General features: G+C 39.9%; 1 protein-coding gene across 1 annotated transcript in view; it reads right to left on the minus strand.

Moving 5' to 3' along the window:
* The window catches only part of LOC109928674 (deleted in malignant brain tumors 1 protein-like), a 38,910-nt gene extending 21,053 nt beyond the window's left edge, over positions 1–17,857 (minus strand). The window contains exons 1-4 of the mRNA XM_048604545.1: positions 17,797–17,857; positions 13,606–13,911; positions 7,861–8,181; positions 3,528–3,842 (exon numbers count right to left, since the gene is read on the minus strand). Coding sequence (XP_048460502.1) covers positions 3,528–3,842; positions 7,861–8,181; positions 13,606–13,911; positions 17,797–17,857 — 1,003 coding nt within the window. The remainder of the gene's footprint in view (positions 1–3,527; positions 3,843–7,860; positions 8,182–13,605; positions 13,912–17,796) is intronic.
* Between the last annotated feature and the right edge of the window lie 491 nt (positions 17,858–18,348).

Here is an 18,348-nt window from a genome sequence, read left to right on the forward strand (position 1 = left end):
GCTTGTGTCAAGTTGATAGAGAGATAAACAAGTTCACCACTGGAGAGCAGTGGTAATCACTTTGTTAATTATCTATTTTTAGCTGGTTGCTGTAGCTCTAGTAGAGCTGGCTTTCTCTGAATCTGTCATAGTCTAAATACAACTAAGTGCAACTTCCATGCAATACCGCTAGGATAATGTGTGAAGCTGAAAGGAGGCAGCTGGGCTGAACTCGTAAAAAATACACAGATGTAGAGACGGCTGCCTGGAACCATTGTACAGCCTGGAATTCCAACATACACCTCTACTCTGAGAGAACAATCAACCAAACCTTACACTCTAGACTGAAATTAACTTTTACATCTCAGGCTACCTAATACAGAGAGTATGGAACCTATATAGATACCGGACATTCAACTTCAATCAAAATAGATTCATACATATTCTTAACTATCGGGAGGCTAAGTGACTTCAAAGAAAGCGCCAGTAACACAATGGCAAGCTCAGAATTGGTGTGAAGATAAGAGACCCACAATTAGTATAATTGCAGGCCCCGATCTCCCCAAAGGAGCTATCCCCACAGCTATCTCCCCAAGAGCTATTCCCCCAACAGCTAATTCCAATGGCTATTTTCAAGAGCTATCTGTGGAAGTGGGAATCTGACAGCAATTCCGAAACCTACTGACACAGACCTGATCCAAGCCAGGGGAATCACAAACAATCATGACCAGCAGACCTGAGAACTGACAACTTTTGTGCAGTGACTGGGACCAGGTTGACCCTGTTAACCACAAAGTTCTTGATTGGGGTTGTGAACATGGGCCAATCAGGAAAGCCTTGGCTGACCAACATAACCAGGAGATTAGAATCTCCTCAGATGAGAATTGACTCTGAGCTGGCCAAGGCCAGTGTACTGCACCCTAGAAAATAAAGGGTGACTCGATGATGGGACTTGGCCTCTGTGCAATTATTTCACTCTGGCAACCACTGACCTCTCTGACACCACAAGGCCTCAGATAAGTCCTGAGGTGAAAATCAGGCATGCAAAACCACCAGAAAGGTAAACCAATTACTCATCCAATAATCCAATATGCATTCTACCGCATCAGTAGATTCAACTCGGACTGAAGGCCTACGTATTCCAAAGTCTTTATCAAGGCATCACGTATGGCAAGCGGGGACAGCCAGCTGCGCATCAAAATCATGCTTCTCCCCCCTGGTGAACTTAAACTCCCAAAACTCCAAAGTTTCCAACCTAGCTAACAGGGAGGGGAAGGCAGCTAGTGACAGAGCAGGGGCCGCAAGGTTATGAAGCCCGATTAAAGTTTCTGTGATTAAGATAGCTGTTTAGATTCTAAAAATGATTGATCTGTGTTTTATTTAATAGCATATTTCATTACTGTCCTCTGTAAAATTGATTGTGTTAATTTCACTGTTCAGTGCTTTTACCTGTATTCTTCTATTATACTTACCTTTCTTTGTATTTAAATAATTGCAGATATTCTTTAGCCCTGAAACACCTACCTACTGCCTTCTTCATTTCACATTCCCTAATTAAGTCCAGTGTCAGAACCAGGGATGTAGGGATGATTCGAATCATCTAAAAATCAGCAAATTACTGATCGCAAACCAGAACCATACATAATGCAGGGCTATTCTGCTGAACAAATGTCACTTATGAACAGTTTTGCATTTGGATACTGATGATGATGATAATTAGTCAGTAGAATACAACAAGAGCCAAGTCCCTGACATCACAGTGGCTCAGCTGAAAAGGTAAGGGGAAAGAAAAGTAGAAAAGCCATGATGACAGTGTATGGGAAAAACAGGCCTTTTAGAAGCCACAGATTTGGCAGTTTGACACCAGGATGGTATGTTGTCTCACCGGTGTCAGGGGCAAGGATGTCACAGAGTGACTGCAGTGTATTATTCTCATGGAGGTTAAACAGGCAGAGGTTATGTTCCATTTTGATTTCAACAGTATTAAGTAGGAAGAGAGATGAAGTTTGTAAAACAGATTTTTAGCGAGCTAGGAAAGAGAATTAAATAGAGGACTTCAAAAGCAGTCATCTCAGAGTACGTTCAGTGCCACATGTCATTCAACATGCTTATCTAGAAAATTGATGGACAATTAAAGTCAACTGACCTTTGAGGCATTAGGACAATATTTCTAGGATAGATATAACTTGTAAAACATTGGTGGGTTACATCTGATCATAATCAGGTCTACCAACCTGGCAGTGACATTTTTTGCTGCTGTTGGCCAGTGTTTAAATTAACTTGCCTTTTGGATGGAATCCTGAGAGGAAGCTCAGAATAAAGCGAAGACAAACTAATTGTTGGAAAAAGAAAATAGTCAGCAATACAATTTGACAGACAATGTTAAAGAAGATATTGCTTTGAATCAGGCTGTGAAGAAATGTGAAGAAAAGCAATTAAAGGCATTCTATCTGAATACACACAACATTCATGACAAGGTTAATGATCTGAAGCTGTGAATAAAGAGAATTGTAGGATTTAATGATTTATGATTACAGGATGACCAAGACTGGCAAATGAATACTCAAAGTTGTTCATTTTGGAAGGATAGGCAAAAAAGAAAGAAAATGAAGTAGTTATTTCAATAAATACTAATTGCTTTGACTTTCCATTTTCAAAGTCCCCTACGATTTCTGAGAAATACTTCTGCATCACAAAGGACATGTTTTAATCTGCATCAATTTCCTATTCTCTGTTCTTCTGTCTACGTAAAGGATGTCTTATTTGATAAGAACAAAAAACAGAAAACAATGGATTTCTTAAACAGTGGGATATTGTGAAGTGTTAACAGTTAAACAAATGTTGTTCAAAAGTGACAAAAAAGATAGCATGAAAATCAAAAGGAAAATAGTATTTTGGCCTTCAACGCAAGTGAATTTAAGTACAGGAGCAAAAAACATTTGGCTGCAACTGTATAGACGCCTATACTTACAATACTGAGTTCAGTATTGGTCTGCTTATCAAAGGAACAATACACATGCCATAGAGATAGAGTAATATGGTACAATTCCTTCCACGGCAGGATTGTCTTGTAAAGCAGATTTTGGGAATCTGTCCCTAAATTCTTTTGATTTTCAAAGAATGAGAGGTGATATCCAATACATTCAAAACTGTAAGAGCACAATGCAGGGCCAATGTAAATAAGATGTTGCCCTGGCTGTTGAGTATAGAACTAGGTGACATTGTCTCAGAAGAAGGGAAGGGAATTTTTAACTGAGATGAGGAGGAGGTTCTTCACTCTGAAGATCATGAATCTTTGGAATTTTTGATCCCAGAGAACACCTGAAGCTCAATAAATGAGAAGAGAAATGTGATACCACAATGTCATATCCAGTCACCAATATTGAAAAGGCAACTGCAATCTGGATTTGACTCTAAGCATCAACTATGTTTCGCATATAAATGATCAAGATGTATGAAAATAATGCTTTAAATCTATAATTAAAAATGGTCAGATTTTAAACTATGTTCCACTTGATAACAGGTGTAGGAAACAATGAAACACTTACCTGAGCAAATAATACTGACATCATGTCTGTGCATGCAATTCTTTTGATTTATTTGCATAGTAGAGCAGGACCAGAGAATGGCCTCAGTTCCCTGGCATTCATAGACGTCTTGCCATATGGGACCACTGCCCTCACCAAATTGAGCTCCTCCGAGGACTGATACAACTTCTCCACATTCCAGTGATGCACACACAACACTGGCATCCAGTGAATTCCAGTGTAAATCACAAACGGTCCCCCAAGTGTCTCCTTTCTGGATCTCCAACCTTCCAGAGCATCTATCTGCTCCACCAACAAGTCTCGGCTGTTTGTGATCTGTTGTTTTAAAACAGTAAGGAACGTTCACTATACAAGGTAAATCAAGATCTCTATAGCTAGTTATGTTGTGCTGAAAATTTAAATAGCATTGTAAATTTTCCATTGGAACAGTCTTACTGCAATCTCTGTTCATTAGATTATAAACCTGGTTATCTGCATCTTGGCTTTAATATTTATGGATTTCACAATAAAATTGTAATTATGAGCAAGATTAATTTGTTTTCAATTCCATTAGAATCCTTAATTACAACATTGGACTGACTTCCAAGTCCAACATCACATTTTCTTTTCTCTCTTAAACTGCATCACAGCAAGTCACTAGAACCATTTTGTTTCGAATGAAAAATGAAAGCTTGAACTTTTGGATATTGCTTGGGAAGTATGGAAAATAACCATTGTGAGGCAGGTTGTTGAGCAACAGAAGGGCAGACAGCATCCGAGGAGCAGGAAAGTCAGTGTTTCAGGCTGAAATCCTTCATCAGGTGTCCTGATGAAGGGTTTCGGCCTGAAAGGTTGACTTTCCATGTTCAAGAATGCTATGGTAATCCACCAGGCTTTGTTGAGATGCTGAAGGACTCCTGATGAAGGGTTTCAACCTGAAACCTTGACTTTCCTGCTCCTCGGATGCTGTCTGACCTGCTGTGCTTTTCTAGCTCTACATTTATTAACTCTCACTTCCAGCATCTGCATTCCTTACTTCCGTCCTACCTAGCAACAGATTTTGGTCTATTAGTTTCTGTTTTGCTGCAAAGTGGGGAGTAACAAAATTAAAATCAAATTTCCAAGAAGTCAATAATAAAAATCTGTTTGTCTCTCCCTCTCCTACAAAATAATAAAATGCTAAGGGTTGTGGAGAGGCTTGTAAGAAAGCAATAGTCACTGTCTCTGTCTGTAAACACAAACACTCAAAGATTCTGAAATCAGAACTACAAGCTGGGTCTTACTGACTGGCTAGTACTGATCAGAAATGAGATCTTCCATCATCCCATGACCAACAGCCACATGATCTCATCAACAGAAAATGAAAAAGCTGTGAAAAAGCCCCCTCATTCCACCTGTGAAGTTTTGATTCATGGTTCATAATATTTTCTTTTTTTTTTGCCTGTTTTTCAGACTTAAGGTAGTATTGCAGAGCTATATCTATCCTCTTGTCCTTTCTAAGAATGGATGTGCATGTGGATTTAAAAGAGATATGATTTAAATTTACATAGCAGGAGATAATAACCCATCTTGATAAAGACTGGTTTGCTCATAATATATATATTTCTATGCTTCATGATGGAACCTTGTAGAGTTCTGCTCTTTGTCCTAGATAACAATAACTTTGAAGCAATTTAACCATTTTGGTGAATCAATCAGACAATTACACATTTCAGATGACTCGTGGAGTGGTGAGGCTCAATCACTACTGCACTTCAGTGTCTCAACAAAGCCTGGTGGATTACCATAGCAGTCTTGAACATGGACAATGTGAGAATGTATGGGTGAAGTAATAATAATTTTGTAAAGGATAAAATGGACTAAATATGAGGTTTCTCATATCATTAAATTAACATGGCATTGGAAGTGACTAAAATGTCCTGTAAATGAAGGAATTGTCTCTGATTGGCTTGCAAGATTTATGTAAGGCTAAAATAATATAATTGGCAAAGGAATTAATGTCGACCTTTTTGCACCAAATTAAGAATGCTAAGATAAGTAACATGTTGGCACAACCTCAAGTATGAGTTAATGAAATCATATGTGCTAGTTTGCATGTGATTGGAAAATATTGTCTTGTGTATTAACCTGGAACATAGACTATATGAAAACTGCTTGTTAGAGATAAGGGCGAATGAATGTGTACCTCTTTGATTGGAAGCTTGTTATCTGTTAAATAGTATAATCCATTGCTTTTGTTGGGAAGATTTCAATTCTGAGCAACCTTTGATGGGTAGGCTTTCCATGCATGCATGAATAAATGTTTAAACACGGAAAGCTGAGTCTTGTCTGGTCTAAAGAAAGAGTAAAGTGTAAAAATCACCCTTCCACTGGAAAATCAAGAGTTGCCAGGTAGTCCAAGCTGTGTGTAATCAGAAGTAATTATGATTTAATTACAACTAAAGCAGTTTGAGGATGAAAAAGAAATGAGATAGCCTGAGATAAAGAAGCAAGACTGGAACTGAAAATAATGGTAATTTGGATGAAAGTACATGATCTCGAGGGAAAAAGAGAGAGAATCAGGATTTACGAAATAGAATAGAGATTCAGGAAAGAGCAAAAGACTAAGGATAGAGAACCAAAAACAGAAAACCAGCTTAAAAGGCTGCACTTCAAAAATTTGCCAATGTAGTGGAAGTTTCTGATATAGGTTTCCCTGAATTACAACAGTTAGTATGCAGGGACAGTAAGTAATTAGGAAAACAATTACATTGTAACTGTTTAATGCTAGAGCAATTGCAGACAAAACAAAAAGGTTATGCTTCAGTTATATTGTCAGAAATCACACTAAACCAGGCTATGGTCCAATAGATTTATTTGAAATCACACGCATTTGTAGCACTGCTCCTCCATCAGTGAAATGGAAGGAAGTGCACAGCAGGAAATGTATTTTGTGATGTTTGACTTTGGCACCTCCACAACCGTTCCATCCTGCACATCTGAAATACTTTTCTAATTATTTAAGGACATAAATGTTTTGAAATCAAAGAATGGTTTGATGGGTTTCGTTTTCAGAAAAAGTTATGCATGTTAGATATGTATTCAGTGGAATTCAGAGAGTTTGAGGCATTTCATTGAACCATTACGTTGTTGGAGGTCTTCAGATGATGGATCTGGAGAGGACATTTTCTCTTTACAATGTTGAACTGTGACTCCTTGTTTTAAAATAAGGTCTGGTCCATTTATGACAAAGACAAGGAACATTTGAATTCTTGTGAGACCTTGGAATGAAAGTGGTTGAAGCAGAGCCCTTGAATATTGCAAATCAAAGGCAGAAAAACCTTTGATAAGCTGGGGGTTTAAAGAGTAACAGGATAGATAGTAGTGTGAAATACTCAGGTCAATCATGACTTTACTGAATGGAGGAGCAGATTTGGGGAACAAATTGGCCTTCTCCTGCTCCAAGTTTGTATATTCATACACTTGTATGTACAGGTATTGAAGATCATAAATACAATGGCATTTTTCTATGGTTGCTGTAAAAGAAAATCACACCGTCTGCAAATGTTACTGCAATTCTTTTTTTTAGAAATAATAGTGCAACATTCTATTTTCCAAATGTACAGCTGCATACAATGACAGTAAGGAAAGGAATAGGTTACATTAGTTGTCTTCAAAACTGACATACCATTTAAATATAAAATTTAATAGAACTGTGGATGCTGAAAATCAGAAACAAAAAAATTGCTGGAAAAAGCTCAACAGTTCCGGCAGCATCTGTGGACAGAAATCAGAGTTAACATTTCGGGTCCAATGACCTTTCCTCAGAAGTCACTGGAACTAAAACATTAACTCTGATTTCTCTCTGCAGATGCTGCCGTATCTGCTGAGATTTTCCAGCTATTTCTGTTTTTGTTCCTGATTACAGCATCCGCAGTTCTTTTGGTTTTTTTTTGAGAGGTGACATCACTTCTTCACACAACAGACAACTTACATGAAATCACAACATTGTAAAATAATAAAAGTTGTTTAAGTCAGATTGAAGGGTCCAGGTTTGGAAACGAAACGTAACAATTCTTAACATTTTACAAATGCACTAATTATGCATGTTGCCTTTCACTAGAACCTGAACCGGTTGTCCTTCAATAGGAACATGAATAAGCAGACTGTTTTTTACTAATTGAAATTAAAAGGCAGTTGATATTGTCACTGCCTTGATAGCAAAATTTAACAGAACTAGTAGTTTTAAAATACTTACAAGCCAGAGCAGACTGCAGTCAGAATTTTTCTGCAGTAATATGTGGAAAGTGAACAAGCAGAACAAATTCTGATGTCAGCTCTCTTTGTTTTAAATGTTTCAGACAGGAAGAGTTACCTGAACATATGACACCAGCTGCTTCCACTTCTGTCGAACAGGCTCTGAAAATCACAGGAGTGATTTTACAGTCCCAGGGATTCGTCTCACTGCCTTTGCAGCCAATTTCAACGTTTAGCACAGGCAAATTGCGACCTCCAAACTGAGATGCTGATACTGATACAGCTTCACCACATCTGAGGTATTTACACAAAACACGAGCGTCATTCATGTCCCACGTTTGACCACAGATGTGACGCCACGCACCGAACAGGTTAGCTTGAAGCCTCCCAGCACACGGGCTACCTCCATCTCCAAGAATCACGTTTTGCTTCACTGCCCCTGGAGAAAATGCAGTTGCAGTTTAAACACATTAACTCTGATGTGGTAAAATTAGACAGAAAGTAAAAGAAAAAAGCCCTGACATTCACTTTTATTAGGATGTAGTCCAATCATTTGAAGTTTTACTGAAGCAACATTAATTGCATGCAAATGTTTTATTTTAATTAATCTGTATCAGGTTTACTCTTATTATCCCATTGGAGATTTTTTTGTTACTCTGATTGTCCCTTGTACTTTTCAAAAATGATCATAAAAGTTAAGGTAGGAGAATTTCTGAACTCTAAATATCCCAGTGCTTTAATATTTTGGCATATCACATTTTCAAGGTCCAAGTCCAGAAGTGCCTCCTTTCTAGTTGAACTGGAAGCATTATACTGTGGAAACTTCAAGTGAATACATGCTGTGAATTCTTTCACTTTTTTGGCCTTGAGACTACAACAATCACTGCTAATTGGTTAATTAAAGTCCTCCCTCTCATTATATCCCTCTAAAATTCTTGCCCTGCTCGATAATTTTGATGCCAACTTTTTTTCTTCACATGTTTACAACTTGGTAGTCTAGACACTGTAGCAAACTTTTTTTTTTTTCTTAACACTAGACAATTAGATGCTGCCCGTGGCATCATGACCAAGGAATTTCTGAACTTGTAGAAAGCAAGTCATTGAATCTTATTGTGTATTACTTACACTGCTACTTTTCTCAGGCAGTGCAGGCGGTTGTTTGGAGAATGGCCTACATGCACCAGGGATTGAGTTCAAACCTTCCATTCATATTCTTCTGTCCATGATCATGGAAAATTATGAGGTAGCTGGTCAAATGGGTGTGCCTTAGCTTGAATCATATTTTCCAAGTACGTCGCAGCTCAAAGATGCATCATATCTGAAGATGGTACTCCAGCTTAACAGCTGAAGTTAAGATAAATTGAATGAGACTGGCTGCCTGTATGAGAGCATTAAAAATCTGTACCACTAATTTCAGATGCTTGAAACCAGGTCCTAGCAGATAGCCTGCAGCCATTAAAGTAGGCAGCTTATTGCTAAATTCCTCAGAGCAATTAGAGATATGCAATAAATGGTAGGTGGTTTTGTGGCTCTTGGGACACCATCTCTCCATCTGAGCCAGAGGATCTGGGTTCAAGTCCAATTCCAGGACGTCATTATTCTCCATTTATGATATGCCAGCATAACTTATTGCTCATAAACCACCAATTTTCATTTCAGCCCCTTTAGGAATGATTGTTTAACAAAAAAAGAAATGAAAATGTGTGTTTTAAATTGTTTGTGGTGAGTGAGAATTTCCATGTGGTGACGATAGGTTAGTGACACAATTTTCCTTTTGGTTGATTCTTTAACCATTTGCCTCCGACTCAGACAAGATGATTTTGTTTTGAAGGCCATGTAAAGTGTGTGTATAACAGCCAAGTTGGTAAAGTATCAAACTGCAAATCTTTCCAATTTATGCCAATAGCATGCAGTGAGGGTTAGAAAGGTTCTTGGTTTGCTGTCTCGTGGAATGAAATCAGGGCCTCTACCATCACTGTCCTTCACCTCAGGCTACAATATGCGTGTAAAAGTGGGCGTTGCCACTCCAACTTAGCTTCCTTGGAAGGTTGATTCATTCAGTTGGCTGAATGGCTCCTATGAATCAGATTAATAAGAATGTCATGGGGTTCAATCCTGCCTTGGGTTGTGGTAAATCAGGACCTGCCTTTTTGTCCTTGTGAAGATTGGGACATTGTGGGCCATACCTGCAGTTAAGCAGAGAACTGAAAGGGATAAAGAAATGCTGCCCTTGTCAATGACTCTCATATCCTGAAAGAACAAAAATAAAAAAAAATCTTCCTTAGATACCTCTCTCAACTCACTCAGCAATGAGTCCTTGATGACCAGGCATCCATTACTCTTCACGTCAACTTGGCCGCACCCCTTAAGTACATAGGTCACGTTTGTTTCTATTTACAGAATCAGAGAGTTGTACAGCACAGAAACTGACTCTTCGTTCATACCGACCAGACATCCTAAATTAATCTAGTTCCATTTGCCCATAACCCTGTAAACCCTTCCTATTCAGGTACCCATTCAGATGCCTTTGAAAATGTTGTAATTGTACCAGTTTCCACCACTTCCTCTGGCAGCTCATTCCATACATGCACTACCCTCAGCATGAAAACGTTGCCCCCAGATGCCTTTAAAATCTTTCCCATTTCACCTTTAACCTATGCCCTCTAGTTTTGGACTCCCCTATCCTGGGCAAAAGGCATCAGATATTTACCCTATCTGTGCCCCTCATGATTTTATAAACCTCTATAAGTTCACCCCACAGCCTCCAACACTCCAGGGAATATAGCCACAGCCCATTCAGCCGCTACCTATAATTCAAATCCTCGCACTCTGGCAACATCCTTGTAAATCCTTTCTGCACCCTCTCAAGTTTAACAACATCTTTCCAATAGAAGGAAGACCAGAAATTAACACAGTATTCAAAAAGAGGCCTAATCGATGTCCTGTTCAGCCACAACAGGACATCCCAACTCCGAAACTCAAATCACTGACCGATAAAGGAAAACATACTAAACGCCTTCCTCCCTACCCTGTCTCCTTGTGACTGCACTTTCAAAGAAATATGAACCTGCACCCCAAGGTCTCTTTACAACATAGAACATAGAACAGTACAGCACTGTACAGGCCCTTCGGCCCACAATGTTGCGCTGAACTTTTACCCTAAACCTAAGGTCTATCTAACCTCCACCCCTACCTTATACAATCATCCATATGCTATCTAATTGCCACTTAAATACCCCTAACGAGGCCGACTCCACTACCCTCTCCAGCAATGCATTCCATGCCCTTACCACTCTCTGAGTAAAGAACCTACCTCTGATGTCTCCCCTATATCTACCTCCACTCACTTTAAAACTATGCCTCCTTGTAATAGCTACTTCCACCTGAAGAAAAAGTCTCTGGCTGTCCATTCTATCTATACCTCTGATCATTTTGTACACCTCTATCAAGTCACCTGTCATCCTTCATCATTATAAAGAGAAAAGCCCTAGCTCTCTCAACCTTTCCGCGTAAGACCTTCCCTCCATTCCAGGTAACATCCTGGTAAGTCTCCTCTGAACCTTTTCCAATGCTTCCACATCTTTCCTGTAATGAGGTGACCACAACTGGACACAATACTCCAGATGTGGCCGAACCAGAGCTGGAGCATAACTTCATGGCTCTTGAACTCAATCCCTCTATTAATGAAAGCTAACACACACTACACCTTCTTAACAACTCTATCCACCTGGATGGCAGCTTTCAGGGAACTGTGGACATGAACCCCAAGATCCCTCTGCTCCACCACACTGCCAAGAATCTTTCCCTTAACCCTGTATTCTGCTTTCAAGTTTGTCCTTCCAAAATGAATCACCTCACACTTTTCAGGGTTAAACTCCATCTGCCACTTCTCAGCCCAGCTCTGAATCCTATCAATGTCCCTTTGTACCCTAGAACTGCTCTCCGCAGTATCCACAACTCGACCCACCTTCGTATCGTCCGCGAACTTACTAATCCACCCTTCCACTCCTACATCCAAATTGTTTACAAAAATCACAAATAGAAGAGGACCCAGAACAAATCCTCATGGTACACCAATCGTAACTGAGCACCATGTTGAATATTTTCTGTCCACTACCACCCTTTATCTTCTAAGGGTCAGCCAGTTCTGAATCCAATCTGCCACATTTCCCCCTTTCCCATGCTTCCTTACTTTCTGCATGAGCCTACCATGGGGAACCTTATCAAACGCCTTACTTAAATCCATGTATAACACATCCACTGCACTATCTTCATCCACGTGTTTGCTCATCTCTTCAAAGAATTCAATAAGGTTTGTGAGGCATGATCTACCCCTCACAAATCCATGCTGACTATCATGAATCAAACTGTGCCTATCCAAGTGATCATAAATCCTATCTCTCAGAGCCCTTTCCAATAATTTGCCCACCACTGACGTAAGAGTAAATGGCCTGTAATTTCCGGGGTTATCCCTATTCCCTTTTTTGAACAAGGGAATGACATTTACCTCTCTCCAATCTTCCGGCACTATACCCGTGAACAGTGAGGATGAAAAGATCATCACCAATGGCCCTGTGATCTCTTCCCTCGCTTCCCATAGAATCCTTAGATAAATCCCATCAGGCCCGGGGGACTTATCTATCTTTAAGTTTCTCAAAATTCCTAGTACATCTTCCTTACTAACATTGACCTCCTCTAGCCTACCAGCCTGTTTCACACTGTCCTCCTCTACAACTAGTTCCCTCTCAGTTGTGAATACTGAAGAAAAGTATTCATTAAGGACCTCTCCTATCTCTTTAGACTCCGTGCTCAAATTTCCTTTACAATCCTTGATCGGCCCTACCCTTTCTCTGGTCATTCTCTTATTCTTCATGTAAGTGTAAAAAGCCTTGGAGTTTTCCTTGATCCTATCTGCCAAGGTTTTCTCATACCCTCTTATAGCTCTCCTAAGCCCTTTCTTCAGCTCCTTCCTGGCTAAATTGTATCCCTCTAGAGCCTTTTTCCAATCCTTGTTTCCTAAACCTTATATAAGCATCCTTCTTCCTCTTAACCAGTCATTCGATCTCTCTTGAGAACCAAGGCTCCCTCACTCCACCACATCTTCCCTGCCTGCTAGGGACAAACATACCGAGTACATACAGTATGCATTCCTTAAACAATCTCCACATTTCCATAGTGCTCTTCCCTGACAGCATCTGTTCCCATTTTATTTTACCCAGTTCTTACCTAACAGAATTATAATTACTCTTCCCTCAATTATAAACCTTACCCTGCTGTATGTACCTATCCTTTTCCATGACTATTGTGAAAGTAACAGAGTTATGATCACTACCGCCAAAATGGTCTCCTACCAACAGGCCTAACACTTGTCCCGGTTCATTGCCAAGCACCAAAACCAAAGTGCGATATGGTTCTAGTTCACGATAGTGCGTGCGTTGGAGGTGAACTTGTTGGTGATGCTGTTCATTGTCATGGGTCAAAACTCTGAAATTTCCTTCTTTACATCTTGTTTGGGTTACATAACAACCAGTCCCCCACCCATGCACTGGAACTGTTAAAAAATGTAACTCACTACCACACGCTCAACGGCAACTGGGAATGAATGTTTTTCAAAGATTATTTTAGAGAAGACTTATAAACTCCATGTGGCTTCCTGCATAAACTACATAAGCCGCATGTCAGTTCCCTGAAAGAGGAACCGAGGAACCTCTCAGCTCTCCTACCAGCTGCTGAGACACCCGGCGCCACAACAAGATTCCACCCAAAGTGAAGGATTTCCGCTCATTTTCCTGACAAATTCCCATATAAGCTAATGAAGTACGCACACAGAAATATTCAATATTAATCAGAAGTTCATAAATACCGTTACAGATGATGATTACACTCATCCCAGTTTCACACTTCTGCTGGCCGGAAGGAATGAATGCACATTCCGACAATGAAGATTCTGTTCCTTTGCACTGAATCTTATCCAGTAACACAGGTCCTGATGGGATGGGATGCGGTTGTTCTGTGAGATAAAACTCGCAGCCAATTTGCTTGCAGACAACCCTTCCAGCAGCTGAATCCCACCGACTACTACAAACATATTTCCACTGACCTCGGTCATAAACCTTCAATACTCCACCACATGGTGCATGCGGCCCCACCAACGTGGGATTTCTCAGCTCTGTTGAAAGTCAAAGCGAAAAAACATTAACTCTGCAAAATGCTCCCAAATTGAACTGAAGTACGCATCCTGGAATCATTATAAACTATTTTATAATTTGACACAGTAATTGCACTGACTCGTTGGAGTCGGTTAGCTCAGTTGTTTGGATGGCTGGCTTGCGATGTAGAGGGATGTTGCAGTTTGATTCCTGCATTGGCTAAGGTTACCATAAAGGATTTTCCTTCTCAACCTAACCCCTCGCCTGAGTGGTCATAACCCTCAGGTTAAACCACTACCAGTTGTCTCTTTACACTGAGAGAACAGTTCTATGATCCAGTCATTTGTGTGTGTGTATTAATGTTATTTGTTTCAAAGAGTTGCTGTGTTAACAGATTTTGGCTTAACCACTCTCGCTCAATCTTTAACGAATCCCACTGAGCGTTCGTGTCATGGTCAGAATTACTGAGAAAATTTTACTTTTTTCTCTCTCTCCATCTGTGCTACTTCCCATAATTACGTTAAAATTTAATTTGGAAACAATGTATTTTATTAATCTTTAAATGTGATATGACAGACTCAAACGGTACAACGTCGTCAATAGACATAGCACAGCTGGGACTGCCTGTATCTAGAACAAGAAAAATGTAACCATATTTGTTGGAATAGCCAATGCACGCTTATTGCAGCCAAACTGAAACTAAAATGACAGTCGCAATATCGTGATAAATGATCATCAAGCTGTTTTTTATGCACAACTGAGCGACCTTCTCACCACCAAACTCACTGTGAATTTTGTTTTGTTTTATTCAACGACCAAGTAAGCACCGCCAAGTAAGCAATGGAATATTTACAAGCAAAGGCCATTATGGTCAATGCAAACCATCAAAAGTGCAGGGAGAGCGGGAAGGCACTAAATCAAAAAGGCTTTGAATGGTGGAAGAAAGCACTGCATTCCCCACAGTGCCCACCTCTCTCTAAAGGCATGGAGAGCATTGGAGGACACTATGTGCTCCTTCTCCAAGGACACCCAGGCATGAACTGCAAAAGATGGGCAGACTGTCAGCAAGTATGACCCCCACAATAGCCTTCTGCCTGTTTACAGCTGGCCTGCCCATTCTCAAGAACAAATCCATGGGGACCTCCTCCAATCAATCCATTCCCCCCTGCACCAGATGCCCAAAGATCAGGTTGTATTGGAACTCAGAGAGCCACAGCAATGAAATCTATATATGTCTACCAGTGAGTTCCAAAGTCTAAGGAATTTTAGCTGTTGATTACATTGTACATTATACACCAAACAAAGCATGCTCCACTTGTATAAATCTTTAAAGTGCATTTACCATCAATGTGTTGTTTATGTGTGACTACCTGCATTTGGCATCAAGTGTGGTTGCTTTGTTTTTTGGGGCTGTAATGCATTTAGTTTATTCAAGCTTCCAGCATTTTCATGTTCTAAAGACCAAAGACTGGCTCTACAATAAATTATATCCCATATTATAATATTTCATGATACTTCAATAATGTTATCACACCAAATCTGGACTTCGTCATGAAGGCTTTGGGGTGGCACATTGACTCAGTGGCTCAGTGGTTGGCATTGCTGTCTTACAGCACTAGGGACCCGGGTTCGATTCCAGCCTCAGCCTTGGGTGACTGTCCGAGTGGAGGTTACACATTCTCCCCATGTCTGCGTGGGTTTCCTCCCACAGTACAAAGATGTGCAGTGTAGGTGGATTGGCCGTGCTAAGTTGCCCATAGTGTTCAGAGATGTGTAGCTTAGGTGGGTCAGACAAGAGAAATGTAGGGGTAGGGGAATAGGTCTGGATGGGATGCTCTTCGGAGGGGCAGTGTTGATTTGTTGGACCGAATTGCCTGTTTCCACAATGTAGGGATTCTATGATCTATGATTAATTGTAACCCACAATTGATGAGCAACACGTCTATCCCACCTAATCGTTGGTGAAGTATAATGCAGAGTGCTATAAAGCTATGTTGCAAAGTATCCAGGATCATGGTGAACATAAGTTGCTATCAAAGAGCTGATCCACAGACCTGTTTATCCAGATCATGTGCATCAGGAGACACAAAGATTTAATGGGAGAATATAATTCAGAAACAGAGGAATCCCTCATGTCCTCATTATTATTGGTGATTAATCTCCATTTATTTTAAATGTTTAAATAAATATGAGAGCATCATTTGGGGAGAGAGAAACAGAATTAACATTGCAAGTCCAGCGTGACTTCTTCAGAACTCAAATTTTCACTTCGCGTATGCTTCAGATCTATTGAATATTTTTTCAGCATTTTTCATGCTTTCTTTTTCAGATTTCCACAATATTTTGCTTTTCACTGAATAAACAAAATGATGACAAGTAAAATAAGATATAATCGTAGGCATATCTGAAGCATCTTAGGGGCTAAAAAATAACCAGGGAAAGATAGTGCCCATTAGGGACTGAAGTGGCAAGCTGTGTGTGGAATCTGAAGACCTTTGTAAGGTTTTAAATGAAAACTTTGCATCTGTATTCACTATAGAGGAGAGTAATGTCCATATAAAAATCAAGGAGGACTATGGTAATATGTTTGAACAAATGACCCTTGAAAGGAAGTATTAGCAATTTAAGCAGACTCAAAATTGGATACATCACAAGACTATATTTTTCAAGGCTTCCGTGAGAGACAAGGAATGAGTTTGCAGGAACCTGATGTCAACTTTCATATCTTGCCTGACCACAGGAGAGGAATCTGTGGGCTGTGCAACAGGTAATTTCGTAACCAATATTCAAGAACTGTGGCAAAAAAAGGATTAACCAAGGAATTAAAGATCAATGAGTCTAACATCAGTAGCAGGGAAGCATTTGGAAATATAAATTTGAGGGACAGAATTGTTCTCCACTTGGATAATAAGGAGAAATCAAGGACAGTCAGCATGTCTGACCATTTTGATCGAGATTTTTGAGGAGGTGTGCAATTGAATGTTATGCAGTTGAAGTAGTCTACTTCGACTTCAGTAAAGATATTGACAAGGTGTCATGTGGGAGACTCTAATAGTCCATGGGATCTAGAGCAGTTTGGCAATTTGGTCAAAAATGGCTCAGTGTCAGAAGGCAGAGGGTGATGGTCAGAGGTGTTTTTATTGTGAATGAAAGCCTATGTCTTTTGGCATACAATTGGGGGTTTGGTGTTGGATCCATTCCTGTTCGTAGTATACATTTATGATCTAGACACAACTATGATATAAAAAAAAAATAGTATGGTAAATAGCGAGGAGGAAAAGCTAAGAGGGTGCTGGTCAAGTGGATAGATCGGAAGAAAAAGGAATTTAATCTGAAAAAGCAGGAGGTGATGCATTCTCAGTCAACTAATAAGGCAAGTTTGTAAATGATGATTGGTTGAGCCCTAGAACGTACAGAGGATCGTGTGCAAGTCGACAGATCCATGAAGGCAATGTGTCAGGTTGACAAGATGGTTAAGAAGGAATATGAAATTGCCTTTATCAGTCACCATATTAAATACAAGAGCAGGTAAGTTATGATGGAGCTACATAAAATGTTGTTCAGGTCGCAACTAGAGTAATGTGTGGAGATAGGTATTGGAATAATGTGGTTGCTCTGGAGTGTTTGCAGAGGACCCAGGATATTGCCTGGTCTGGAGTGAATCAGCTATGAGAGAGAGACTGCATGGGCTTGGGTTGTTTTCCTCCAGGCGTGTGGGAGAGAAGGAGGGAAAGGGACTTTACTGTAAATTATTCTTTACTTTTTCTACTTATTCTATGAAGTAATGCTTAACTTCTTTAACTCTGCTTCTGTTACTAATCTAAACCAATTTTTGTTTTGTACCTAGGTACCTTCGTCCCTCAGATGGTGCCTTGTGTGTCAACATTATACACTTTTCACTGTACTTCTGTACTTCTGCACTTCACCACACGTGACAATAAAATCTAAATCTAAATCAAAAATCATTACCGCGGCGTCACAAGAGACCTAACTTCTATGTTTTAAGTCCCTCAACTGCGCTTAGCAAAGCAGGTGCATCAATTCCCCATTCTCTCATTCTCCACAGATTATTTTTCACTTCACAACTGTTTTTTTTTCAAAATCGCTCGCCTCTCAGTTTAAGCATTTCATTCCCGCACCCGGAGGACGATAGTCCTGGTCAAAAGATTTGGCCATTTGGTCATCACGTTTGCTCCGATCTGATCATTGTGGGCACAATTTTTTTTTTTGTCGAACACGTCCTCCATTTGCTACAATTGGGGAATGAATTTCCAACATTTTATTACCTCATAATCCCGTCTCCTAATACTAGACAGATGTCCAGGGCTCCCTTTCTTTATTAGAGGTATTTCAGACGTAGTATTTTAGTTTCTTGCACAGATTCCAAATAGTCTTTAATGCTTATGCGCAGGAGAAAGCCATTCGCTGTGTTAAATCTGCCGAGGCACCTTTGAAGA

This window comes from Rhincodon typus, chromosome 13 (assembly GCF_021869965.1).
Source record: "Rhincodon typus isolate 14 chromosome 13, sRhiTyp1.1, whole genome shotgun sequence".
NCBI lineage: Eukaryota > Metazoa > Chordata > Chondrichthyes > Orectolobiformes > Rhincodontidae > Rhincodon > Rhincodon typus.